This window comes from Macaca thibetana, chromosome 5, assembly GCF_024542745.1.
Source record: "Macaca thibetana thibetana isolate TM-01 chromosome 5, ASM2454274v1, whole genome shotgun sequence".
In the NCBI taxonomy this organism is placed as follows: Eukaryota; Metazoa; Chordata; class Mammalia; order Primates; family Cercopithecidae; genus Macaca; species Macaca thibetana.
In genome coordinates this window covers 138034944-138062888 of record NC_065582.1, presented here as the reverse complement: position 1 = coordinate 138062888, position 27945 = coordinate 138034944, and the positions used below count along the sequence as shown (strand labels likewise).

At 37.1% G+C, this 27945-nt stretch overlaps 1 protein-coding gene across 2 annotated transcripts in view; it reads left to right on the top strand.

Annotated features, from left to right (window-relative positions):
• The window catches only part of SLAIN2 (SLAIN motif family member 2), a 78271-nt gene extending 54051 nt beyond the window's left edge, over window positions 1-24220 (top strand). For both annotated transcript variants that reach the window (XM_050790142.1, XM_050790141.1), the window contains 2 exons: window positions 19946-20264; window positions 21232-24220. In XM_050790142.1, coding sequence (XP_050646099.1) covers window positions 19946-20264; window positions 21232-21298 — 386 coding nt within the window. In that variant the 3' untranslated portion in view covers window positions 21299-24220. The remainder of the gene's footprint in view (window positions 1-19945; window positions 20265-21231) is intronic.
• Window positions 24221-27945: the final 3725 nt, after the last annotated feature.

Below are 27945 nucleotides of genomic sequence, written 5' to 3'. Positions count from 1 at the left end.
TTGACCATGGGCCTCCAATATGAATGTTTGATGGGAAAGGAAGTGACAAATAGGGGTCATTATAGAAAGGGATTTTTATGTACTTATTTGGGAACCGTAGGCTTCTTTTTTTTGAGACTTCTCAATATTTTTTAGTACTTCCATGGCTAGGTGTGGGAGGCATATAAAAACATGAACCTGAAAACACTGTGGTATCTAAACTAGGGCAGGAGATCACTATACCGTAATAAAAGAGTAGAAGATTTTAAGTTGATATAAATTTTGTTGTTTGCCTCTGTAAGCTGTTTCATAATGTTTTTTAGAATTAAGTAGGTTTACATAACTTAAAATTTTTACCTAAAGATTTCATGTTGCTCCATTGATCAGGTTAAGAAAACCATAACTTCGGCCGGGCGCGGTGGCTCAAGCCTGTAATCCCAGCACTTAGGGAGGCCGAGACGGGCGGATCATGAGGTCAGGAGATCGAGACCGTCCTGGCTAACACGGTGAAACCCCGTCTCTACTAAAAAATACAAAAAACTAGCCGGGCGAGGTGGCAGGCGCCTGTAGTTCCAGCTACTCGGGAGGCTGAGGCAGGAGAATGGCGTAAACCCGGGAGGCAGAGCTTGCAGTGAGCTGAGATCCGGCCACTGCACTCCAGCCTGGGTGACAGAGCGAGACTCCGTCTCAAAAAAAAAAAAAAAAAAAAAAAAAAAAAAAAGAAAACCATAACTTCTAGCTGAAATTTTAAAATTTGCCTATAGGGGTTACATTATTTTTATCACTCCAAGCCACCAAACTACCTACCCTCTGTGATAAGATGACAGGAAAGCCCAAACTTAGAACTGTTATGAACTGGAATTCTTGGCATCTCTAGCTGTCTTATTGACTTAGTAAAGGGAAAGAAGGGGGAGGGGGGCAGGGGGTATGCTATTCTGTTTTGTTTAATCTCTTAGTTATTTAACTTGATCCAGACTTTTATATTTTCTGATTGGTATTTTGACGTGGGCATTACCATTACCTACCTCTTCTCTATAAATTTTTAACCAGTTGAGAAATGGACACAGGTATAAGGTAAGATTTAAAATATTAGCTTAATTATTGATGAAGCTGAAGTGGAGGATATCTTTTGGATCCAAGGTCAAAATGGATTTTCTGATTTCCCTTCATACTGAGACATTAAAGGGAGGGGTCTACATTGACTGGCAGGAGTCTCTTCTCTTGTAGGGATGTGAGGCACCCAGGAGATAGAGGCCACCTGTTCACAGGTATTTTGGCATATTAAACGTGTCCAATAAAGAAACATGGACCAACAGATGATAAATTGGCACACAAATCAATTCATCCATCCTGGGGATGAACCTGTACAATTTTCTAGAAAGCTAGTATGTCGTAGGTCTGACAGGATCATGGGAGGAGGAAAAAGATTACTTAACAATTGGAAATATAGCCACTTTGATTTTAATTGCATTTAGTAGTAGCAGGTATTTGAAAATGGAAAGTAAGAACTGTGTTGCTTGACAGAGTCACTCCATAAGTATTTGTTGAATGAATATAGTCATGCTGCTAAAGTCAAAAAAGGATGGACACGTTCTTTGCATTTTCTTTTTGCAAGTTTTTTGTGTTTCTTCAGCCTATCCCACCCTGAAGAAAACAGTCCAGTCTATGTTTTTAAGACTTCATGGAGGTGACTATTTAAACTGCTTTAAGAAATATTTTATTCATTCCCTGTTGTTGGGCACTTAGTGAAGTGGAGGTAAATAGGGCAGAGACCTCACCAAGTCAGGGGGAAAAAATGAAGACTAATTAGACAAAGTGAATGCAGAGATAACAGGATATTAATTCCTTCTTAGTTGCCTCTTTCCTTCTAAACACCCCATTAAAAAGTGGGCAAAGGAGATAAACAGACACTCTCAAAAGAAGACATTCATGCAGTCAACAAACATGAAAGAAGGAAATACAGAAGGAAAAGGCAACAACATTTATGTTTTGCCTGTTTCATAGTTATTTAGAAGGAAAGAGGCAACTAAGAAGGAATTGATGGTAATTGTTTAATACTCTTCACTATATTTTGAGATACATAATTCTGTAAAGAATGTCAGTGGTAGTTTAATGGGAATAGCATTGAATCCATAAATTACTTTAGGCAGTATGACCATTTTCATGATATTACGATACTGATTCTTCTATCCATGAGCATGGAGTGTTTTTCCATTTGTTTCCTCCCTGATTGCCTTAAGCAGTGGTTTGTGGTTTTCCTTGAAGAGGTCCTTCATTGCCCTTGTTAGCTGTATTCCTAGGTATTTTATTCTTTTTGTAGCATTGTGAATGGAAAACTATTCATGATTTGGTTCTCTGCTTGCCTGTTGTTGGTGTATAGGAATGCTAGCGATTTTTGCACATTGATTTTGTATCTTGGGACTTGGCCGAAGTTGCTTATCAGCTTAAGAAGCTTTTGAGCTGAAATGATGGAGTTTTCTGGATATAGAATAATGCTATCTGCAAACAGAGACACTTTGACTTCCTCTCTTCCTATTTGAATACCCTTTATATCTTTCTCTTCCCTGATTGCCCTGACCAGACCTTCCAATACTATGTTGAATAGGAGTGGTGGGAGAGAGCATCATGGTCTTGTGCCGCTTTTCAAAGGGAACGCTTCAGACTTTTGCCCATTGAGTATGATATTGGCTGTGGGTTTGTCACATGTGTCCCTTTTTATTTTAAGGTATGTTCCTTCAATACATAGTGTATTGAGAGTTTTTAACATGAGGGGATGTTGAATTGTATTGAAGACCTTTTCTGCATCTATTGAGATAATCATGTGGTTTTTGTCTTTAGTTCTGTTTATGTGATGAATTACATTTATTGATTTGCATATGTTGAACCAGCCTTGCTTCCTGAGGATAAAGCCAACTTGATCTTAGTGGATAAGCTTTTTGATGTGCTGCTGGGTTCAGTTTGCCACTATTTATATTGAGGATTTTTGCATCAGCGTTCATCAGGGATATTGGCCTGATGTTTTCTCTTTTTTTGTTGTGTCTCTGCTAGGTTTTGGTATCAGGTTGTCACTGGCCTCATAAAATGAGTTAGAGAGGAGTCTCTCCTTTTCAATTGTTTGGAATAGTTTCAGTAGAAATTGTACCAGCCGTTTTTTGTACCTCTGGTAGAATTCAGCTGTGAATCTGTCTGGTATTGGGCTTTCATTGATTGGCAGGCTATTTATTACCTCCCCAATTTCAGAACTAATTATTGGTTTATTCAGGGATTCATTTTCTTCCTGGTTCAGTCTTGGGAGGGTGTAGGTGTCCAGAATTTTATCTGTTTCTTCTAGATTTTCTAGTTTATGTATATAGAGGTGTTTATAGTATTATCTGATGGTTGTTTGTATTTCTCTGGTCACTGGTGGTATTCTCCTGATAATTTCTGATTGTGTCTATTTGATTCTTTTTTTTTTTTTTTTTTTTTTGAGACAGAGTCTTGCTCTGTCGCCCAGGCTGTAGTGCAGTGGCACAATCTTGGCTCACTGCAAGCTCCTCTGCTTCCAGGGTTCAAACAGTTCTCATGCTTCAGCCACCCAAATAGCTGGGATTACAGGTATATGCCACCACGCCTAGCTAATTTGTTTGTATTTTTAGTAGAGACGAGGTTTCACTATGTTGGCCACACTTGTCTTGAACTCCTGTCCTCAAGTGATCACCCACCTTGGCCTCACAAAATGTTGGGATTACAAGCGTGAGCCACTGTGCCTGGTCCCTTTTCTTCTTTATTATTCTAGGTAGCAGTCTATTTTATTAACTAAAAAAAAAAAAAAAAAAAAAAAAAAAAAGAAGCTTCTGAATTCTTTTTTGTTACTGTTTGTGTTGTTTTGTTTTAAGGGTTTTTCTTGTCTCTGTCTCCTTCAGTTCTTCTGCTAGTTTTGGAGTTTGTTTCCTCTTGGTTCTCTAGTTGTTTTAGTTGTCATGTTAGGTTGTTAATACAAGATCTTTCTAGCTTTGTGATGTCAGCGTTTAGTGATGTAAATTTCCCTCTTAACATTGCGTTAGCTGCATCCTAGAGATTCTGATATGTTGTCTCTTTGTTCTCATTAGTTTCAAAGAAAGTCTTGATTTTTGCCTTAATTTCGTTGTTTACCCAAGAGTCATTCAGGAACAGGTTGTTCACTTTCCATGTAGTTGTGTGGTTTTGAGTGGATTTCTTAATCTTGAGTTCTAATTTGATTGTGCTGTGGTCTGACAGACTGTTATGATTTCAGTTCTTTTGCATTTGCTGAGGACTATTACGTGATCACTTTTAGAGTAAGTGTTGTGTGGTGATCAGAAGAATGTATATTCTGTTGTTTTTTGTGTGGAGAGTTTTGTAGACCTCTATCAGGTCCACTTAATCCAGAGCTGAGTTCAGGTCCTGAATATCTTTGTTAATTTTCTATCTCGATCTTCTGTCTGATATTATCAGAAGGGTGTTAAAATCTCTCACTATTACTGTGTAGGAGTCTAAGTCTCTTTGTCGGTCTCTTAAGAACTTGCTTTATGAATCTAGGTGCTCCTGTATTGGGTTACATATATATTTAGGATAGTTAGCTCTTCTTGTTGAATTCAAAACCCTTTACCATATGTAATGCCTTTCTTTATCTTTTTCAATCTTTGTTGGTTTAAAGTCTGTTTTGTCAGAAAGTAGGATTGCAACCTCTGCTTTTTTCTGTTTTCCATTTGCATGGCAAATTTTCCTTCATCCCTTTATTTTCAGCCTATATGTGTCTTTGCATGTGAGGTGGGTCTCTTGAAGACAGCATGGGTCTCGACTCTTTATCCAGCTTGCCAGTGTGTGTCTTTTAATTGAGGCATTTAGCCCATTTACATTTAAAGTTAATATTGTTATGTGTGAATTTGATCCTGTCATCATGATGTTAGCTGGTTATTTTGCAGACTTGTTTATGTGGTTGCTTCACAGGGTCACTGGTCTGTGTACTTCACTGTGTTTTTGTAGTGGCTGGTAATGGTTTTTCCTTTCCATATGTAGCGCTTCCTTCAAGAGCTCTTGCAAGGCAGAACTGGGGGTGATGAATTCCCTCAGCATTTGGTTGTCTGAAAAGGATCTTATTTCTCCTTCCCTTATGCAGCTTGGTTTGGCCAGATACGAAATTCTGGGTTAGAAATTATTTTCTTTAAGAATGTTTTCTGTTGCCTCCCAATCTCTTCTGGCTTGTAGGGTTTCTGCTGAGAGGTCCTCTGGTAGTCTGATGGGCTTCCCTTTGTAGATGACCTGGCCTTTCTCTCTGGCTGCCCTTAATTTTTTTTTTTTCCTACATTTTGACCTTGGAGAATTTGATGATTAGGTGTCTTGGGGTTGATCTTCTCGTGGATTATCTTACTAGGGTTCTCTGGATTTCCTGAATTTGAATATTGGCCTTGTCTTGCTAGGTTGGGAAGTTTTCCTGGATGATATCCTGAAATATGTATTCCAACTTGGTTCTGTTTTCCCCATCTCTTTCAGGTACCCCAATCATTCATCGGTTTGGTCTTTTTACATAATCCCATATTTCTCTGACTTTTTGTTCATTCCTTTTTATTCTTTTTTCTCTATTCTTTTCTGCCCATCTTATTTCGGAAAATAGTCTTCAAACTCTGAGATTCTTTCCTCCTTTTGGTCTGTTCTGCTGTTGATACTTGTTATTGCATTGTGAAGTTCTCATGTTTTTGTTTTCCAGCTCCATCAGGTCAGTTATGTTCCTCTCTAAACTAGCTATTCTGGTTGTCAGCTCCAGTATTGTTTTATCGTGATTCTTAGCTTCTTTGCATTGGGTTAGAACAGGTTCCTTTAGCTCAGCAAAGATCAGAACCCTACTTCTGTCAATTCAGCTGTCTCAGCCTCAGCCCAGTTCTGTGCCCTTGCCGGAGAGATGTTGTGGTCATTTAGAGGAGAAGACACATTCTGGCTTTTTGAGTTTTCAGTGTTTTTGCGTTGATTCTTTCTCATCTTAGTGGACTTATCTACCTTTGACCTTTGAGGTTGCTGACCTTTGAATGGGGTTTTTGTGGGGTCCTTTTTGTTGATGTTGTTGCTTTCTGTTTTTAACAGTCAAGCCCTTCTTCCGTAGGGCTGCTGTGGTTTTCTGGGCGTCCATTCCAGACCCTAGTCACCTCAGTCCCTCCTGCATCTGGAGGTATCACCAGTGAAGGCTGCAGAACAGCAAAGATGGCAGCCTGCCCCTTCCTCTGGGAGCTCTGTCCCAGGGGGACACTGACTTCATACTGGCCTGACCGCTCCTTTATGAGGTATCTGGAGACCCTTGTTGGGAGGTCTCACCTAGTTGGGAGGAATGGGATCAGGGTCCCACTTACAGAAGATGTCTGACTGCCCTTTGGCGGAGCAGGTGTGGTGCTCTTGGAGGAGCCCCCTTTGTCCAGACTGTCCGGACTCTCCAGAGCCAGCAGGCTGGAAAAGCTGTTGGCTGAACCACAGAGACTGCGGTTGTCCATCCTCCACAGGCTCCGTCATCAGAGTTTCGTTCATATAACCCTGGCTGGAGTTGCTGAAATTCTCCCAGGGAGGCCTTGCCCAGTGAAGAGGGATGGATCAGGGTCCCACTCAAAGAAGCAGTCTGGCCACGATCTGGCACAGCAGCTGTGCTGCACTGTGGGAAACTCCTGGTCTGGACCACCTGGACTTTCCAGAGCCATCAGGCTAGCACAGCTGACTCCAACCACAGCGATGGTGGCCACCCTTCCTCCCAGAAATTCGGTCTGTATCAGGCAGTCTCCAGCCTGCTACCGCTGGCTAGCTGGAATTCCAAGCCAGTGGGTCTTGTGAGGTGCTGTGGGAATGGAGCCCACAGAACACTGCTGCCTGGTTCCTTGGATTCATACCCCTTCCTAGGGTAATGCATGGAGGGATCTCCTACCTTGCATGAATTCCTGAAACTGGAGTATGCAAAACTACTGGGTCTCTGTGAGTGCCTGAGTGACCATACTGCGGAGACTCCACACAGCTTTGTGCTTTGGATCCTAGGCCATGGTGGCGTGGGCTTGTGAGGGAATCTCTTGATCTGTGGGTTGCAAGGATCGTGGGAGAAGCGTGGTTTCCCAAGTCAGGGCACGGTTGCACAATCACTCACCACCTTTCTTGGCTGGTGGTGGGGGCTCTCCTGGCTCCATGCTGCATCCAAGTGGGCCATTGCCTCACCCCGCTGCTTTTCCTCACTCTCCATTGGTCAAGCTATTCGCCTAGTCAGTCCCAGTGCAAGAACCTGGATACCTCAGTTGAAGGTGCAGAATACACTCACTCTTTTCTTCCCTCTTTTCATTCCTCTCTGTGAGAGCTGCAGACCACTGCTACTTCCAGTTGACCTTGGCCCACCCTCCGACTTTTGCATTTCTAATTATTAGATTTTAAAATGCCTTTTGATATTAGACTACCTGAAGATGGAGAATGAAAGAATTTTGTGGTTACCTAGAAATCAAAATTAAATTTGTCTTTTCTATCAGCCGACAAGTATTTATTGAATCTGTATCATAAACAAGATACACTAATTGTATCTTTTCCTCTTTTCTTCTCTGTTCTAGCCCCTTTGCTTTCTCCTCTTACAGTTGTGTTCAAAACTAGCTTCTGACATACACAGACTTCTTAGAAACAATTAAAATGATAGGAGTTGTTTCCCCTCCTATGATTTTGATATGTAAAATTTGAGGAATGAGAGAAGAAAGTATAGAGGCTGTTGTTGAGGTTCCCTTCAAACACACATTCTTGTTAGACCATTTCATGCTATTTTTGGAATGATAACTGAACATTATAGGTTTTATTTTATATTTAGACTTAATAATGTTTTTATGGTTTTCTAAGGCCTTTGTCTTTCTCTGTAGTTAAATCTTGATTACAGCTGTCAATTTCCTTTGCTGAGAAAATCCTAGGTCAAAATTTTCTCCTCTCTGAAATTTGTACCTTAATTTTTCCAGTTAAATGCTGACTGCCTTTTAGAATATGAAAGTTACAGCTCTTTAAAGTTCACCTGTATCCAATCAACCTCATTATATTTTTATTGTTCCCTGACCCACTTGTTTATAGATAAGTCAAAATGCTGCTACCATGAAACATTTTTTCCAATAGTATCACTACAGCTTAGTATCAGATCCTCTCTAGTTTCCCCTCCACTTATACATTAACTTTGTTAACATATTTCTCTCCATACCTTGATGTTCTAGGAGTTGACTTATTCTTTCATAGACTGTATTGCGTTTATCTAATAATTTAGGGATTAATAAATTTACAATGATTGCTGATTTATAAATCTGTTTTTAAACTTTATTATTTTTAAATAAAACATGAAATCAGAAAACCAATACACAGTTTAATTAATTCTTATAAGGCAAACACCCTTGTAACTACCATCCATATCAGGAGACTAGAACTTGGCACCTCAGACATCCTCCACCTGTCTGCTTCCAAACACAACCCTTTCTTGACCCCTCCCCAGAAAGTATCTACTCTTCTGAACTTTTATAGCAGTCACTTCCTTTTTTGTATAGTTTTATCACCCAAGTTTTGAAACTAGTTTTGCCTTTTTGATGCATCTTTTTAAGTTTCTCTTACTTTATAGTTTTCTTCCATTTCTTTTCTCTGTCTCATTGTTTCTTTGAAGAAACCACCAGATCATTTGTTCTGCAGAGGTTCTTACAGGCTGGATTTTGCTGATTACTTTTTCATGGCTTTGTTTAGCAAGTTCCCTTGTATTTTCTATAAAGTGATAATTGGATCTAGGCAGTTCATTAAATTATTTTGCTATTTTTGCAAAACTTTTTTTTTTTTTTTTTTTTGCATAGGTAGTGGTGCTTCTTTATCCAAAGGTGCATAAAGTGGGGTTTCCTCTTTTCATGATGTTAGTAGTCATTGATGTGTAATGCCTAGATTCATAATTCATTAGGTATTACAGAATTGGGAATTGGGAATTTTAATTCCAGTGTGCCTTTTTTTATTTGTCACAGTACTGTATAAAGAGAATTTTTTCCTTATTTGGTCATCCAGTGGTAGTTTCTTTAGGAAATTCAGACCAAATATTTGTTTTTTCCCTTTATTTACTAGTTTACAAAATTTAAAAATGGCAACGTGGCACCTTCCAAAGGTGACCAGTTTTTTAAAATGGTTTTCATTATGAAATTACAGATTTAAACATATTTTTAAATATGTTTCAGTTCATTCTAGATGTTTTTCCAGCTTTACTGGAAGCCTTTACAAGTTGGCTTCCAAGTCTTTTTGACACAACTCTAGTAGTCTTTGATACCATCTTGCTAGCTGGTATGGCAAGATTGGCTGGTCTTGTACATTTCTTGCCAGAGACCTGGAGTCAGGCATTTCTCCAAAAAGTCCTGCTTGCTTTTGGTATTTCAAGACCAAAATCTGTGTGTTTAGCTATACTTACTGCTACTGGGTTGGTCATTGTTTCCCGGTCTTTTTAGTTACTAGAGCTAGGAAACATATGTGTAAGTTTGTGTTTGTATATTTTTTTAAGATTAAATGCAGAGCTTCTGGGCAATTATTTAACCTCCTCTAGCATTCTCCCATCCTGAGAATCTTATTTCTCAGCAACACATAAAAGTAGAATATCATAATAATTTGTTTTGTCCCATATTTCACATAAAGTGTTCTTAGGATAACATTAGCATGACATACAATATGATTACTGAAAACAATTTTTACAACTTTTGGTTATGCTTTTTTTTTTTTTTTTTTTTTTTTTTTAAGTTAAGCTGTATCCACATTGTCAGATACCTGTTACATACTGTTTTCTCCTTCACATACCTCACTTAGTTTAGGCTCTCCATTTAAATACATATTTGATGCTTGACGCTAGTTTATATGTCATTGTCTCATCAGTCATTTTTCTTGTCTGAAACATATTCTTTGATTCCTTAAGGAGTTATGAGAACAGTATTCATTTTTTCAGTTTTTACATGTTGATGATAGCTTATCTCTTGTTTTCATACTTGAAAGTCATTGTCTAGATATGAAATCTTTGGCTCACATTTTCTTTAACTTAAATGTATTTACTCCACTTTCTGCAGGAATAAAGAATTGTTTCTGTTACAATCATTTGGTCTTTTTATCTGGATGTACAATGGATATTTTCTTTTTCTTTACAATAATTTACTAGAATATGTCTTAGTATTGATCATTCTGAGCTGCTTTTCCCAGATTCAGGGTGTGTTCTTTCATTATAGAGTAGCAAACTTTTTTTGTTTTTCAGAAGTTTCATTGCATTGTAGTTTTTTATATTCTGTTCTCTTGGTTTGGTTTTCTTTTTTGTGGGGACCCCTGTTGTACACATGTTTGAGGTTCGTTTCTTGTTTCTATATTTGTTGCCTTCTCTTGAATTATTTTTTTCTTTCTTCACTTCTATAAAAGTTTGTTTTCATTGTCTGTTTCTCTTACATTATCTATTGTGTATATTGACTCTTATATTTCTCCTTAGACTTCATCTTAAAATGATTCATTTTATAGCTGATTCCTTCCTGAGTTCCATCAGCTCATTTCTGAGTGTTTCTCTCTCTGATTTATGCTATTCTTTCGTATCTTGTAGCAATATTAAAATGTTTTTAAAATTTGAAATATTAGATAATTTCATCTTTGTGTGTGTGATTTCTTACCATGATTTCTGGTAAGGTTTCACTTCTTGTAGAAGTGTTACTTTACTGCTTATTTATTCTTTTTTTCTTGTAATAACTTTATGTGTGATTTGACTTCAGTCCTTTTCTATTGCTCATTTTTCCATGAAATTGATTTTTCTAAACACTTAGCTTGATTTAAGACTTACTAATTTTATGGTTCTATAGCTCTTTCTTGTATTTGGAAGTGTTAAAAAACATGGCTGCTTCTTTTCTGAGATTTCTTTCCTTTATTCCCTCCCTCCACTTTCAAAATTTATCCTTTCTTAAAGTGTACTATTTGGTATTTTTTAGTATATTCACAGAGAGAGAAACCATTACCACTATCTTATTTTAGAAAATATTTATCACCCCCATAAGAAACACCATACTTATTAATAGAACTCCTCATTCCTCACTTCTTCTAGCCCCTGGCACCCGCTCATCTACCTTCTCTGTCTCTAGATTTGCCTGTGTTGGACATTTAATATAAGTGGAATTAAACCATATATGATCTTTTGTGACTGGCTTCTTTTACTTAGCATAATGTTTTCTAAGTGCATCATTTTGTAGCATGTATCAGTATAGTCATTTGCTGCATAACAGCATTTCAGGGCCAGGCACAGTATCTCATGCCTGTAATGCCAGCACTTTGGGAGGCTGACGTGGGAGGATCATTTGAGCCCAGGAGTTTGAGACCAGCCTGGGCAACATAGTGAGACTACATCAGAAAAAATAAAATAGCCAGGTATGGTGGCACGCACCTGTGGTCCCAGCCACTTAGGAGGCTGAGGGTTGGAGGATTGCTTGAGCTTGAGAGGTTGAGGCTGCAGTTAGGTGTGATTGCACCACTTCCAGCCTGGGAAACAGAGCAAGACCGTATCTCAAAAAATCTAAAACCAAAAAACCGACATTTCAGTCAACAATGGATCGCATGTACGATGGTGGCAATTTCTGTCACCTAGTAACATCATAGACCTTCCAGTGGGACAAGATGTGGAGGTGGAAGATAGTGATATTGATGATCCTAACCCTGTATAGGCTTAGGCTCATGTGTGTGTTTCTGTCAGTTTTTAGCCCCCCCCAAAAATTGAAGTAAACTAAATAAAGATTTAAAATTAAAAAACACTTGTAGAATAAGGATATAAAGAAAGAAAATATTTTTGGACAGCTGTACAACATGTTTGTGTTACAAGCTATGTGTTATTACAAAAGAGCCAAGAAGTTTTTAAGTTTATAAAGTAAAGTAGTTACAGTAAGCTAAGATTAATTTATTATTGAAGAAAAATAATTTAGTGTAGCCTAAGTGTGCAGTGTTTATAAAGTTTGCAGTAGGGTACACTCTACTCACTTACCACGCACTCAACTTCAGTTCTATAATCTCCATTCATGGCAAGTGCCCTGTACAGATCTACCGTATTTTGTCTTTTATAACATTTTTACCGTACTTTTTCTGTGTTTAGATATTTTTGGATATGCAAATGCCCTTCTGTTACAGTTGCCTACAGTGTTCAGTACAGTAACATGCTGTATTGGTTTGTAGCCTAGGAGCCATATACTATTTTTAAAAATTTTTTGTGGGTACATAGTAGGTGTGTATATTTATGGAGCACATGAGATATTTTGATACAGGCAAGCAATGTGAAGTAATAACATCACAGAGAATCAGGTCCCCATCCCCTCAAGCATTCATCCTTTGTGTTACAGACAATCCAATTACACTCTAAGGTATTTTAGAATATATAATTAAGTTATTGTTGACTATAGTCACCTGGTTGTACTATCAAATAGTAGGTCTTTCTCTATTTTTTTTTTTGTACCCATTAACCATCTCCACCTCCCCGGGCCCTGCCATCGGCTGTTCCTTATAGCCTAGGTGTATAGTAGCGTAAATAACTTAGGTTTGCGAAAGTACACTCTGATGTTCCTACACAGACAAACTTGCCTAACGAGTCATTTCTCAGAACATATCCCCATCGTTAAGTGACACATAACTGTACTTTGTTCCTTTTTATTGCCAAATATTCCGTTGTGTGGATGCACCACATTTCGTTTATCCATTCATCACTTGGTGGATACTTGAGTTGTTTCCACTCTTTGTGGAAACAAATTCCTATTGTGAATAATCCTGTGGTCAGGCCCGGTGGCTCACGCCTGTAATCCCAGCACTTTGGGAGGCCTAGGTGGGCAGATCACCTGAGGTCAGGAGTTTGAGACTAGCCTGGCCAACATGGTAGATTGAAACTTCGTCTCTACTAAAAGTACAAAAATTAGCTGGGTGTGGTGGTGGGTGCCTGTGATCTCAGCTACCTGGAAAGCTGAGGTAGGAGAATTGCTTGAACCCAGGAGGTAGAGGTTGCAGTGAGCTGAGATCATGCCATTGCACTCCAACCTGGACGACAGAGCAAGACTCCATCTCAAAATAATAATAATAATAATAATAATGCTCTGAACATTCATGCACAGTTGTTTACATGGACAGACATGTTTTCAGTTCTCTTGATTATATACTTAGTGGAATTACTGGATCATATGGTAGCTTTATGTTTAACATATTAAGGATCTGCTAAACTGTTTTCCAGAATGGCTACAACATTTTAGAATGTCACCAGCACTATATGAGGGTTCCAGTTTCTCCATCTCCTCAGTAACACTTACTGTCTTTTATTTTAGCTATCCTGGTGAAGTGTTATAAAGTGGAATCTCATTGTAGTTTTTATTTTGCATGACTAACTTTGAGCATCTTTTCATGTGCTTATTGGCCATTTGTGTATCTTCTTTGGAGAAATGTCTATTCAAATTCTTTGTCTCTGGTTGTTGTTTTTTTTTTTTTTTTAATTGAGTAGTAGCATTCCTTTATATATTCTGGATTCAAGTCCCATATCAGATCCATGATTTGTAAATATTTTCTCCTACTCAGTGGACTTATTCTTCACTTCCTTTATGGTATCCTTTGAAGCACAGAAATTTTTAATTTTGATGAAGTATCATTTATCAATTTTTGATCTTATGGATCACACTTGTGGTGTCATAAGAAATCAGTGCCTAACCCTAGTCATTACTCCTGTCCCTTCTGCTCTACCCCGCCTGCTCTTCCCAGACATGAATCTGCTACATGAATCCGCTGCGTTTTCCCCTTCGGTACTTGGAGCTTTCTGCGGCCCTTCCCTTCCCCAAGTCTGGCTCTGCTTGTGGTATCCTGCCCTCCTCCCCGTCTGGCCTGCAGCACCAGCACCAAGACTATGCTCTTCTGTTCCTTTTTCAGTCCCTGTGGGCAAGGATGTGGACCTGGAACTCAAGAATGACCTGCATATCTGTGGATCCTTCCATTCTGCGGATCGGTGTCTCAACATCAAATTAACTAACATCAGTGTTACAGACCCTGAGAAATATCCTCACATCTTCATTAGGGGTTTAGTGGTCCAATATGTGCAGTTGCCAGCAGACAAGGTAGACAAAGTTGCTGCAGAATGCAGCAAGGAAGGAAGCCCTATAGCAGAAACAGTGATGGCTCCTCCTTTTCCTCTTCCCTCTTCCATTGCTGACCCATAACCCCAGGTCCCAGCCTAGGACCCCTGACCGTGAATACTTGAAGCAATTTTGTTTCGTTGGTGTTTTTTTTGTCGTCGTTGTTTTAACTAGTGAGTGAGTGTGTGTATGTGTGTGTTTAAGGGATGACTGGATGAGAGGGATAATAGGGAACAGCTCTCCTTGTTGAGAAGGGGAGGATAAGTAGGCTGGGAAACTTCAAAGCCTTCCTAGTCCTCAGCATCTGCCTTTTTCACTACTTCCCTAGAGATGGTACGAGAGTTTCCTAAGAACTTTATAGGGTTAGCTCTTACATTTAGGTCTGTGATCCATTTTGAGTTAATTTTTTAATAGTGTGAAGTGTAGGGGTCCAACTTCATTCTTTTGTACGTGGATGTCCAGTTGTCCTCACAGGATTTTGAACTCTTTCCTGCTTTTATCTGGACTTCATTTTCCTTTATCTGGAATGTCCCTGTTCTGCTCTATTTGGATTATTTTCTGAGTTTTTTTTCCCTTAGCTTGAAGTTTTACCTGGAAGAGGGATTTGACTGGTTAATTTTAAGAATTCATAGCCACTCATGTTCCTCCTAGACCTTACAGTAGACCTCTTGTACTCACTCACTATTGGAGTGTGCAGATTCCTCCCAGTTCAGCTTCTGTTCAGCATTTTTTTTATATGAGTACTTGTTGGTTATTTTGGAATTTTCAGGACATTGAGATATTCCTCTACTTCCTTCTGCACAGATGCTGATAATTCATGTGGTCTTGTAGTTGTCAGTGGCTTCTTCCTACCCACTTGTATTTTGGGGCTCATGGAGATACTCCATCACCTGGTTTTACTGTAGCTGTTGTAAACAGGTTTTGGTTTGACCTTCCTAGTTAGTTGCTCTGTATGTTTTTATGGAGAGAGTTGAGAAAATTCGTAAATTACACCAGTGCCGGTACCATCTTTCAAGAATCCTCATAATTATGTTTCTTAATCTTGACATTGACATTTTTTCCCCTTTCCTCACTAGATACTCTAAGGTTAGTTATATGTTAGATAATTTATTAAACTAAAATACAATAAGTTAGATAGGTATAGATGTACAGCTGTTTATATATACTGTGTACTAAAACTAACGTGTCTCTCTAAATCTTGATATCATATATTTTGATACATAATCAATTCCCTAATTTTGGAAATATGGCTATTTTGTTAAAAACTTCCCCTGTCAGGGTGAAGATATCTAATGAATGTTAATAGTTCCTGTATTGTGTGTTTGTATATACACACACACATTTTCTCTCTCTCAGCTTTTGTACCCAAAGGGTGGTTACAGTTTTCAGTTGAATAAAAATATTTCTTTTTAAAAAGTTTATTTCTAAAAGTCATTATTGAGGTTGAGGCAGTTATCTTGAAGAGGATCAGTTCCAAAGTTATTTTCTATTTAATAGAGTAAATTCGAAGATTAAGCTGTAAATGTTTGCTGGTAGCTTATGCATTCATATATATCTTTTTGTATTTATGGAAGAAAAGGTATTGAAGCCCTGTTCTCGGGGCATTTTCTGCCTCTTATGTTTAATACATTTTTCTAATAACTAACAAAATTTTTGTATGCTTACAAAAATAATAGTCATGTACATTAATGGAAGAAGAAATCAAAGGCTTCTATGTCTTTTTTATGGTTACTTGTCAGCAATTGCCATTTTAATATGCTTTGGAGTCATACCTTATAAAACCTGCCTAGGATAGTAACCCCACAAATAAACTTTCTGAGTCTAGTTGAAAATTAAAGTGTTGATAATGACACTTTGGCCAGGTACGGTGGCTCACTTACGATCGCAGCACTTTGGAAAACTGAGATGGGCAGATCACGTTAGAGGCCAGGAGGTTGAGAACAGCCTGACCATCATGGCAAAACCCCGTCTCTACCAAAAAATACAAAAATTATCCAGACCCGGTGACGTGCACCTGTAGTCCCAGCTACTTGGGAGGCTGAGGCATGAGAGTCGTTTGAACCTGTGAGGCAGAGGTTGCAGTGAACCAAGATTGTGCCACTGCACTCCATGTTGGGCAGTAGAGCGAGACTCTGTCTCAAAAAATAAATTTAAAAAATGTTGATAATGACACTTTGGTTTCTACCCCCAGAGATGTTTCTCTTTTGGTTCCTGGTAAAGAATGCTGATCTGGGAATCGGCAGACCTGGGTTCAGTTCATTTATAACACGACATCCTGACTTTCCTATTTATTTGCTCAGTTGGCTTCTGTGGTTGTGGTAATTTCCCTTGTCCATGAAGTGAGAGGGTTAGAGTACATGGTCAGTAATAATTTTTTTTTTACAAGGATTCTTTAATTCTGTAGTGAGATAATCATATTTAATTCATCTTTTTCTTTAACAGCCAGAACTTATTTTTAAATACTTATTGTATCAGTAAATTGTGATTATTATTGATAGTGTAGAGACCATTGAATAATTGAAATGATATAACAATATAGTAAGGCATAGGTGACAAGGAGATATTTTTGTCCTTCATTTGTTAATAATGGAATTCATATGTGTTTTAATAAATGATGTTTCCCGTTGGTCATGATGACCAGTGTTTATTTTTATTACTATATACTTACTGGGCATTTATAGGTTTTATAAATTATGCAGCTAATGGAAGTTGTAGTTTGGAGGAAGACTGCTCTGTGAAGACAACTTGGAATATCTAACTTTTGTATTGCTAGGTACATGTTGGATATATTTTTATAAAGCATTTTGTATTCAGTGAATATCAAGCTAAAAACATATGTATAATTTATTCAGTTTTTTCATTTTAGGGTTAAGTGCATGCCTGAATTATAGAAACCTTAATTAGAAAGCAAACTTAGCACAATTATTAAATACTTATTGAAAGAAAAAAATATTTTAAGATATGAATTCTCTATTACACTTCATCCTAATTTGGAGATAACTTAGACACCAAGGTTAGGATTCTTAGTCATGTCATTTTTATAAATAGAGTTCTAATTTTTGCTCAGAGCAGATAGCTCTCCTTCACATTATGCCTGACTCGAGTGTAATTCTTGGTATTCAAAAAGAGTAAAGAGAAATTATAACTTGTCAATATCAATTTGGGTAATACATTTTGGGTAATAACACGTTTGAGTTAATTTATAAGGAAAGCCTAGGAGACTGTTCTATGTGGCATTGTTGAATATCTTTCTAGGAAACTCATCTGTAGCACGCTAAAGGAGCCCTATTCTTTAGATAAGAAAGCCACAGATAAGAATGCCTTACAATTTGTTTAATATTTTACATTTTACTAACAGTTTACACATTTATTACTCGTTTGCTCTTCACCGCAAACTTACATTGGCTGAGATTTATTAGATTCATACGTAAGTGGTTTTCTTTTCGAGCAATGCGATTGGTATGGTATTTTTAATCTTGATTTCTAATGTTTGTTGCTGGTGTATAGAAACATAATCAGAGTTTGTATTTTTATCCAGTCCCGTGACCTTACTGAATTCACTTATTATTTCTAGAAGAGTGTGTGTGTGTGTGTGTGTGTGTGTGTGTGTATAGATTCATTGGGATTTTCTGTGTAGACATCATGGGGACAGTTTCTAACCTCTGTGCCTTTTATTTTTCTTTTTTTCTTTTCTTTTCTTTTCTCTTTCTTTCTTTGTTTCTTTCTTTCTTTCTCTTTCTTTCTCTCTCTCTCTCTTTCTTTTCTTCTCCTCCTCCTCTTCCTGCTCCTCTTCCTCTTCCTCCTCCTCCCTCCTCCTTTCTCCTTCCTCCTCCTTTCTCCTTCCTCCTCCCTTCTCCTTCCTTCTCCCTCCATCCTTCTTCTTTTTTTTTTTCTTGCTTATTGCACTGGCTAGAATTTCCACTGGTAAGAGCATATGTTCTTGTCTTGTTCCTGGTCTTAGGGGAGGCGCATTCAATCTTTCTTCATTAAGTATAATGTTAACTGTAGGGTTTTTGTAGACGTTCTTTATGAGGTTGAGGAAATTTTCCCTATTTCCATTTTTCGGAGAATTTTTTTGATTACTGTTGAATTTTGTCAGATGCTTTTTTTGAGTCCACTGTTACGATTCTGTGAGTTTTCTTCTTTATCCTGTTACTGTGGATTACACTGATTGTTTTTCAAATATTGAACCAAACTTTGCATCTTGGAATAAATCCTACTTAGTCATGGCATATAAATCTATTTATATATTGCTGGATTCTATTTTCTAATATTTTCTTAAGGATTTTTACATCTGTATTTGTAAGCAATATTGATCTGAAGTTTTCTTTTTTGGTACTGTCCTTTTCTAGTTTTGGTATCTTGGTAATACTGGCTTCGTAAAAATCAATTGGGACATGTTCTCTCCTATTTTGTGATGGAGATTATGTTGAATTTGTGTTCATTCTTAAACATTTGGTAGAATTTCCCAAGGTTGCTTCCAACCTCCAACAAACATTTGATCTGCTTCTTGTTACCATAAATTAGATTTGACTTTCCTCAAATTTCTTTATAACACAACATTTTACAGTGTGTGTGTATGGATACACATGGACTGTTTTGTGTCTGGCACTCATTTCATTCAACAAAATTTTTGAGATTCATCTTTGTTGTATACATCAGTAGTTTACTCCTTTTTATTACTGAGTGGTATTCTGTTGTGTGGTTATGCTACAAATTGTTTATCCATTCACCTGTTGATGGACATTTGAGCTTTGTTCAGTCTTTGGCTGTTACAAAGTTGTAGTCAAGTCTTTGTGTGGACATAAGCTTTTTTTCTGTTTTCCTTTTTTTTTTTTTTTTCCTTTGAGACAGAGTCTCGCTCTGTCACCCAGGCTGGAATGCAATAGCGTAGTCCCCGCTGACTGCAACCTCCTCCTCCTGGGTTCAAGCAGTTCTCCTGCCTCAGCCTCCTGAGTAGCTGAGACTACAAGCATGCACCACAACACCCGACTAATTTTTGTGTTTATAGTGGAGACGGGTTTTCATCATGTTGGCCAGGCAGGTCTCGAACTCCTGACCTCAGGTGATCCTCCCACCTCGGGCTCCCAGAGTGCTGGCATTACAGGTGTGAGCCACCGCACCTGATCTTCTTTTTTGTTTTTGAAACAGAGTCTTGCTCTGTCACCCAGGCCGGAGTGCAGTGGCTTCATCTTGGCTAACTGCAGCCTCTGCCCCTCAGGTTCAGGCAGTTCTCCTGCCTCAGCTTTGAGTAGCTGGGATTATGGGTGCATGTCACCGGCTGCCGTTTTGTTTGTTTTTTTCATCACGTTGTGCTTTGTGAAGCACAGCAATGGTAGCACTTTTTTAAAAATGATTTTTAGTTTTTAAATTTTTAATTACAGTGTCAATAATGTGGGATTTGGACATAGAGCCTCCAGATACTTGATACATGTTTACATGAATGTTTCTTTTCGGGGGAAATATGTTTCAAATTCTAGACAACAATTGGATAGTCAGTTTGTTTTTCACCTCTAGAATGGTCATTCACATGTGGCCCAGATTAGTTGCTACAGTGAGACAGAATCCTGCAGTGCCTTTTCTCTTCTGGTGTTATGCGTTCCAAGCTGACCTATTTAAAATACTGTTGTCAAAGACAGTTGTAATCCTCTTTAAGTACTTGATTATTTAGAATTCACAGTTACATTTTTTTCTTTTAGTAGCCCAGGAATAGCTTTTATTTTTTGCATTGCTGTGAAGTTTCCTGAATACTAGTGACTAATCATCAGTTGTAAGTTAAAGCAGTGGTTTCATATATATATATATATATATATATATATATATATTTATTTCCACTCAAAAATTGACTTTTCTTTGCTATTCCACAGTACCTTCTCCAGGCAAATTCCGTTCCCCTGCAGCACCATCTCCTTTGGCTCTTCGGCAACCAGTGAAAGCATTTAGTAACCATGGCTCTGGTTCTCCTGGTAGCCAAGAAATAACACAGCTCACACAAACCACCTCCTCACCTGGGCCTCCTGTGGTTCAGAACACAGTCTCCGCAAATCCTCCCAGCAATATCAACAGCGCTACTCTAACCAGACCCGCAGGGACAACTGCAATGAGAAGTGGCTTGCCCAGACCCAGTGCCCCTTCTGCTGGGGGCATACCAGTGCCTCGCAGCAAACTTGCACAGCCTGTTCGCAGGTAAGTGGCAAATGTTCTGTTTCAGCATTCTTGAGTACCTGAAAGTGGATAGACTGGAATTAATTAGCTTCATCTCTATGTTTGATGGTAAACAGAAAGTCATGGTGGATTCCCACCAGAGTTTTAATACAATTTGAATAAAACATTACTACATTGTTTTAAAGAAATCCTCATTTGGGACTTTTACCATTTTGGTTCAGATTAAATGTGTCCAGTTGCCTAACATGATTAAGCATCTCAGAGGACCCCTAGAAAAAAATTTGTTAGAACCACTCGATTTGATTGTGATATTCATTCATTTTGAATAGAATTATATTCAATGAAGATGATAAAGGTATGTTAGAATATAGAGTGATATTTAAGATAAAACTTATAGCTACTAAGACTGAGTATAATCTATAAGCATGGTTTTCAAACCCTTATTGTACAATTCAGAATTATCTATGAGATTTATATAAATGTAGGGTCTAAGTTTTACCCTCAGAGAGTCTAACCTATTTAATGAAATTAAGTAATTTGCCTAAGGCCACATAGCTAATAAAACTATGAGTTCCAAGTATGTCTGACTTCGGAGCTCTTTTAATCACTGTTCCATGCTGCCTTTCTAGTGATGCTGACACTGAGCTTCTAATATCACATTCATCATTCTGCCTCTCAAAATAATAAGTTAATGATAAGGTTGGTTGTCTATGTGCTTGAGAAAAGGTGAGACCATCTTTTCCCTTCTTTGATCTAGTAACTATGTTAACAAAATGGGAAGTCATCTGTTGTCCAGTAAAACTTGGAAGTTGTGAAAATGCAGAGTGTTGGGAGGTTGTACTAGTACCTGTTTAGAGCTTTTGCCTTGGTACAGCCTTCATGGGATCATGATGCCACCTGAAGAGTAATTAATATATGTGCGAGATAGTATGGTAATATTTCATAAAGACATTTATCAAATTTTAATTACAAAATTGCTTTATTTCAGATCCTTGCCAGCTCCTAAAACCTATGGTAGCATGAAAGATGACAGTTGGAAAGATGGCTGTTATTGACCAGCAAAGACAAGAATGCAGAAGTCCACGGCTTCATGGATACCCTTCACCAGGCTAAAAAACAACTTTTATATGCAGACTGTTCAGATAAGACTCTTGGGATTTATAAAATCCCAGCCCTCTCTGTCTTAATTAGCACAAACTGACAGAGATCATCAAACAGCACTTTAATGACATTTAACATCAGATGTGTTTGGTAATCATACAATCACTCTCCATAGAATCACTTTTAGTTTTGTTTAATAGAAACTAGGTTGATTTTTTTTAACATATTTGACAGAGGCCAATATCTGGGCAAATACTTAATGGATGCCAAAGAGAAATGCCCATTTGTAAATGAGAAAAATGCCCATTTGTGCACAAGAAAATGGTGAATTCAAGCTATCCAAAACTTCACATTCAACCTAATTTACTGTATAAATAGTATCAATAAATATTTGTGTTAATGAGAACTAATATTCTGACTAATTATCTAAAGTGTTTCACTAGTACACCAGGAAACTACAGATTGAGATTAGGGGGTGGGAGGAAAGAAACCTGGGCTAGAGATTTAAAACATTCCTAAATTTGGGAGAATTTCAGAAATTATTTTTGCAGATTCATTAGAAAAATTGTCATTTAATCTTAAGTTTTGGATGTAGCTCACGTATCACCACCACCAGATAGTGTTACAGCACGCATCCATCATGTTGCATTGACACATCGAACTTCTGTGTGTTTTGATTGCCAAAAGGGCTTAATATCAGTTGTACAATCTTTCTAAACTTTATAGTTCCTGGCTCAGGAAAGATGGCCTTTGCTATTGAAGCCAACTTCTTCGCATGCTGTTATCTTTACAGAACTAAGAGATCTTGTTTCTATTAGCAGGTTTTCATGATAGGAAAGAACAAGTAGTGTGTGTCTTTATTCTTGATACAACACCACCTCAGTGCTTACAACCTGGAACAAAACCATACAATGAGAGAGAGGGGGAAAAAATCTATGCACTTAACCTACAAAATCTCTGGTGATGACAGTTGTATTGTTGCTATTACATGGCATAATGATCTATTATGTGGTAGGAAAATATAGCCTGCTAAATCCTACTTAAGTTGATCCACTTTAAACTGAGTAACCGTATAAAACATCTATTGAAAATTCTTTCCCTTTTGACTTAGATTCTGCCTTATATTAATTTTTGCATTTTTGGTAACAAACCTACTACATATGACTCTAACCTGATAAATACTTGGTCTCTAATGGCTCTTAATAAATCCTTGAAATCACCTATTTCAATTTTATCAGACTATTACCAGAGTAAAACTTCCTTCTGTAGCAGGCCTCTCATTTTTTATTATGAGGTCTGTTTTTAAATCCTTAATTTGAACAGCTCTAAGATATTGTCACTTAGGTCATCTAAAAACTTTTAGATATTTGAACGTAAGTTCATTTCCTGTTCATCAAAGACATTCCGTAAGTTGGCAAAAGAAATTGGAAGAGAGAAAATGGAAGGCTTGATATTCATGATGGCATTAAGGTTGATAGGTTGAAAGAATGATAAAAACTTAAAACCAGGACCTCCATTCTGTCATGACTGACACCATGGTAGTCTGTCAACTTGACCAGTGGAAAGTCATTCATTTAGCACAAGCAGCTGGAGATTGAAACTGCCAGTACTATGTATTTGGTGTATAACGCAAAGAAGAAACTTTATCCTTGAATTTGAGGGTGATGGGGTGGGTCAGGAAAGGATGGCGCAGAATTCTACATGATAATGAACTAAAAAATGTTGCTTTTCAAAGGAAGATAAAGCATCTTCTTTTGGGAGGGGGGTATCTCATGTCTAAGTAAGTAAAAAAAAAAGAACTAGCTACTGTCTCTTTTAAAAACCACGTACAAAAGCAAAACAAGTCTCAGTTTTCAGTGCAACATTTCAAAAAATATATATGCTGCAATCTAATAATTGAAAGGAATTTTACCTATTACGAAACACATTACATTTTTTAAGTTAGATAATCAGTTTCAAAAGAGTATTCAGGTTATTTAACTTTGTTTTGAAATGGCTGCATCAGAAAAAAATGTCTATTTTTTTTTATTAAAATATTTCATCACTTGTTAAAACGTATTTTGGATCTGAGTTTGGTAAAGTATTATTTTACGTGCTTTTGTACTACCACAGACTGTTGACTTTTAGTTTCCTAAAGAGAAAAATTGCCTTTTTACTAGAAAGCCTTTGTATATCGCAATTTTTCTGTTTGGGAAAATCTAAGGATTTACTGTGGTTAGTCTTACAGAAGAAATGTGGATTTGATAAACTAGTGCCTATGATTTTAACTTATGTTTGATATATAGTAGTAAGGGTTTTATGAATGTTGATTATTTTGTGCCAACAGCCCAGAATTGTCACTTACGTGTAAGCAGAAAACAATGAGCTCTGCTTCCAAAGTTATTTAATTTTCTCAGTGTTTGAATGTTATTTTTTGTAAGTGTGTTAATAAAAGTGTAAAGAATTGGAAAAAAATATAAATATTCTTAACTCAAGCATTTGCTGGATCATTTTTCTACAAAACTTGTTTGTATAATATAAAACACTCTCTGAAGAGTTGACTTTTTTTCAGTTTCGTATCCTGGAAATCACATTTTGTAAAACTGGGGACCATTCATAATTGTCAGATACTTTTAAAAATTATCTCAACACATCACTTTTATAAGAAAAAAAGTTTTTTTGAAAGAAAATTAGATACATACGTGGCCCCAGATGTTTGTATAACTCTAGAATGATCTAGACTATGTATGTTTAAATTAACTTTTTATTGAATGTACAGGTGTCCATTTTTGACGTTACGCATGGTCCTTTTAGATCACATGATGTTTGATTTGCAAACATTTCTATAGCCGAACTTGTATATGTGGTTGCCTCCTTAATAAACAGCCTGACCATAATGTTTATTATTAAATTTATATATTTTTTAATTGTTTAATTAATCTCTGGATATAGTAAGATTCCTTTTTTTCTCTCATTTGCCTACACTTGGTTTTAATAAATTGTTCAGTTGAGTTTTTCTTTAAACACAGAAACCCAAATCATATTGCCCTTTCAGGCTTAGTCTTCATGGGGTTGGATTTATGTCTTACATTTTCTCTGTCAGAGTTACTTCATTTATGGATTTTACTTGGAGGAAATTTATAGTTTACTCTAAATTGATTTGTTCTTGGAACTTTTTCACCTGCTGTGAATTGATATCTAGTTAGAAAAAGCTAGCATTTGCCTACATCATAACTATATATGATACCTAGTTAGAAAAAACAAGCAAAAAGCTATTGCGAGTTTCCAAGAGGGACGATTAATGTATTTTCATGCCAAATGCAAATATTTAGGTGATCACGTATATTTTTTCTTGTGTGAATGGAAAAATCAAGAACTGTACACTGTTTAATGAATTCTCCATATTCCTTTAGGAGATATTTGCTTTGCAATTACATGTTACAATTAGAATAATTACCATTAAAATAATATTACATGTTACAATTAGATTAATACTGATGAGAGGGGGAAAAAAGACACCCTTCTGTTTTTTTCTCTCAAGCCAGTCTAAAGACTTGAAGAGCCATTTAAAATTAAATGTCACTATACTTGTATTATAAATCAATACATGAGAAATTTAAATCTGTTACATACTCAGTGCAACAGAAGAACCCATATGGAGGTTCAACCACTAATGTATTTTGAATGATCCTAAATATAAGTCTTGGGTGGCTAAATTGGCCCTCTGCTTACCAGTCTGAAAATGAAACCGATTATACTCATCGGCCTTATTTGCTGTAATACAAATTGGTTAAAAACTGTGTTAACTGAATGCCAGTTTCAAACAAATTATCTACATTAAGTCATCTTAATGTTTTCTCTTTAAAAGTAAGAAAAAAATCTTTTTCTTCTGATTTCAAAAGCAATAGAAACTCATTGCTGTAGAACATAAACTAAAAATATTAAAAAGTATAAAGGTGAAAAATGATAGTTGCCTGCAGTCCCATCATCCGGAAATATTGAAGTACTGTCCTTCACATGGTTGTAACATGTTAAGTGGAAGGGTAGGTCTTTTTTTTTTTTTTTTTTTTTTTTTTTGTTTAATGAGAAAATGTTTCTTTTAAATAAATGTTTCTTATGTAAAAATGTTGACATGTGTTTGCTTTTGCACAGAAGTATACATGAACTGCTATTGAAAGCTTGGCATATATCTTAATTCCTGATTTTAGATATTTCTTAATAATAGTATCATATGTATTGTTTGTGTTGTTTATAATATTAATTGGTTTTTTACAATTTATACTTTTTTTTTTTTTTAAAAAAAAGAGTCTTGCTCTGTTGCTCAGGCTGGTGGAGTGCAGTGACATGATCTCGGCTCACTGCAACCTCTGCCTCCTGGGTTCAAGCAATTCACCTGTCTTAGCCTCCCAGGTTGCCAAGACTACAGGCGCATACCACCATGCCCAGCTAATTTTTGTATTTTTAGTAGAAACCGAGTTTCACCATGTTTGTCAGGCTGGTCTCAAACTCCTGACTTCAATTGATCCACCCACTGTTGTACCTGCTGTTGTATTTTTACCTGCTGTGGTACTACCACAGACTATTGACTTTTAGTTTCCTAAAGAGAAAAACTTCTTTTTTTCTTTTTTTAAGAGATCAGGTCTTACTATTTTGCCCAGGATGGTCTCGAACTGCTGGGCTCACGCGATTCTCCCACCTCAGCCTCCCAAAGTGCTGGGATTATAGACATGAGCCACCATGCCCAGCCTCTACATACTGAAATTTGAGAAATATATAGTAAATTATAAAGAAGAAAAAGTACTTAATAGGTAGTCAGCCACTTAAATTTGAAGATAATGTATTTGTTTCTTTTTCCTTCTAAAGTTGTAATCATTTATGCTTGACAGTTAACTTTTTCCTAAGTCTGAATTCATAACTACCATGATTTAGATGGATTCTGCTGCTACAAAAAGCCATTTAGTTCTGGAAAGAGTATGTAAATATTCTAAACCTTTTCCAAACTGTATTATTTTAATCCTTCATATCATATCCTTTATTGATACTTGAATGCTCCCCACCACCGCCCCTGCCTCCCATCTACCACGAATTGACAGTATTGATTGAGTACAATGCCAGTTTTAAAATACCTTTAAAGAAATAACAGGCGCAACCAAATGAAGAGTTAAACTAGTCTCTGGTAGAGTTCTTAAACTTGGTCACCTGAAGGGCTATTAAAACAGATTTCTGCACTGTACTCCTGAGAGTTTCCAAGTCCCAAAATTCTAGGGATAGGGTTCCCAGGGCAGGTCAGGTGCACATTACTGGACTAATTGACTGTGGCTAGAGGATTGGGGTTAAGATACAACACTAGCTATGGTTTCCTACTGTGAAAATCATATGGATGGAATGGGGAAAGACCATTATCCCTGAGGGTGGTACTGTCCCCAGAAAGTAGGCAAGGTCTTAAGCAAGCAATACAGTAGGTGCACATCACAAATGTCTCAGTGCATATTACATAAAATGATTATACCATGTCAGTGGTCACTGACCTGGAGGAAACATTTGTAGTAAGAAGAGAAGTTTCTGGTAGTATTTGAGCTTCTGGCTCAATTGTTCATGAGGTTCTGTATTATTCCTGTCCGTGGATTCCACTAGGCATCTGGGTATGCTCTTTAAAGATGCTCCTTAGTACATTGACCAGTTTAAGTAGGGTTCTGTCATTTGCAAACAGAAGGAAGAGGTAATTTTTCAAACGTTTTTAAAATTGATACATAAAGTATGTACAGAAGAGTTCGTGCAACTCAAATGGTCAGCTCAAGGAATTAAATTACTACATGTGTGATCACCATGTAGACAAGAAATAGAATGTTCACAGCACCCCAAAAACTCTCCTAGTGTCATTTGACAATCACTACTTCCTTCCTCCTCTACAAAGATAACAGTTACTGACTGGGTGGGGTCACTCACACCTGTAATTCCAGCACTTTGGGAGGCTGAGGTGGGAGGATCACATGAGCCCAGGAGTTCAAGACCATCCTGGGCAACATAGTGAGACCCCCATCTCTCAGAAAAAAGTTAACAGCTATTCTGACTTCTAACGTTGTAAAGCATCAGTGCATTATACAACATCTCAAGTCAACATGGTCTGCCTATAGGTCAATACTCAGTAAAATTATAATGGAACTGAAATATTTCTATCACCTAGTGACATAGCCCAATGCATTCATTACTCACATGTTTGTGCTGATGCTGGTATAAACAAGCCTGCTGCGCTGCTAGTCATAGAAGTATAGCGCATAATACTTGATAATAAAGAACTTTGATACTGGTTTACATATTTACCATACTTTATTGTTATTTTAGAATGTACTCCTTATTTTTAAGTGAACAGCCTCAGGCAGATCTTTCATGAGATATTCTAGAAGACATTGTTATGATAGGAGATGACTGCTCCATGTATTTTGTTACCCCTGAAGACCTTCCAGTGGGACAAATGTGGAGGTGGAAGACAGTAATATTGATGATTTTGACCCTGTGCAGGCCTAAGCTAATGTGTGTGTTCATGTCTTAGTTTTCAACAAAAAAATTGTTTAAGGAAAAATGTTTATAGAATGAGATATAAAGAGAATAATTTTGAACAACC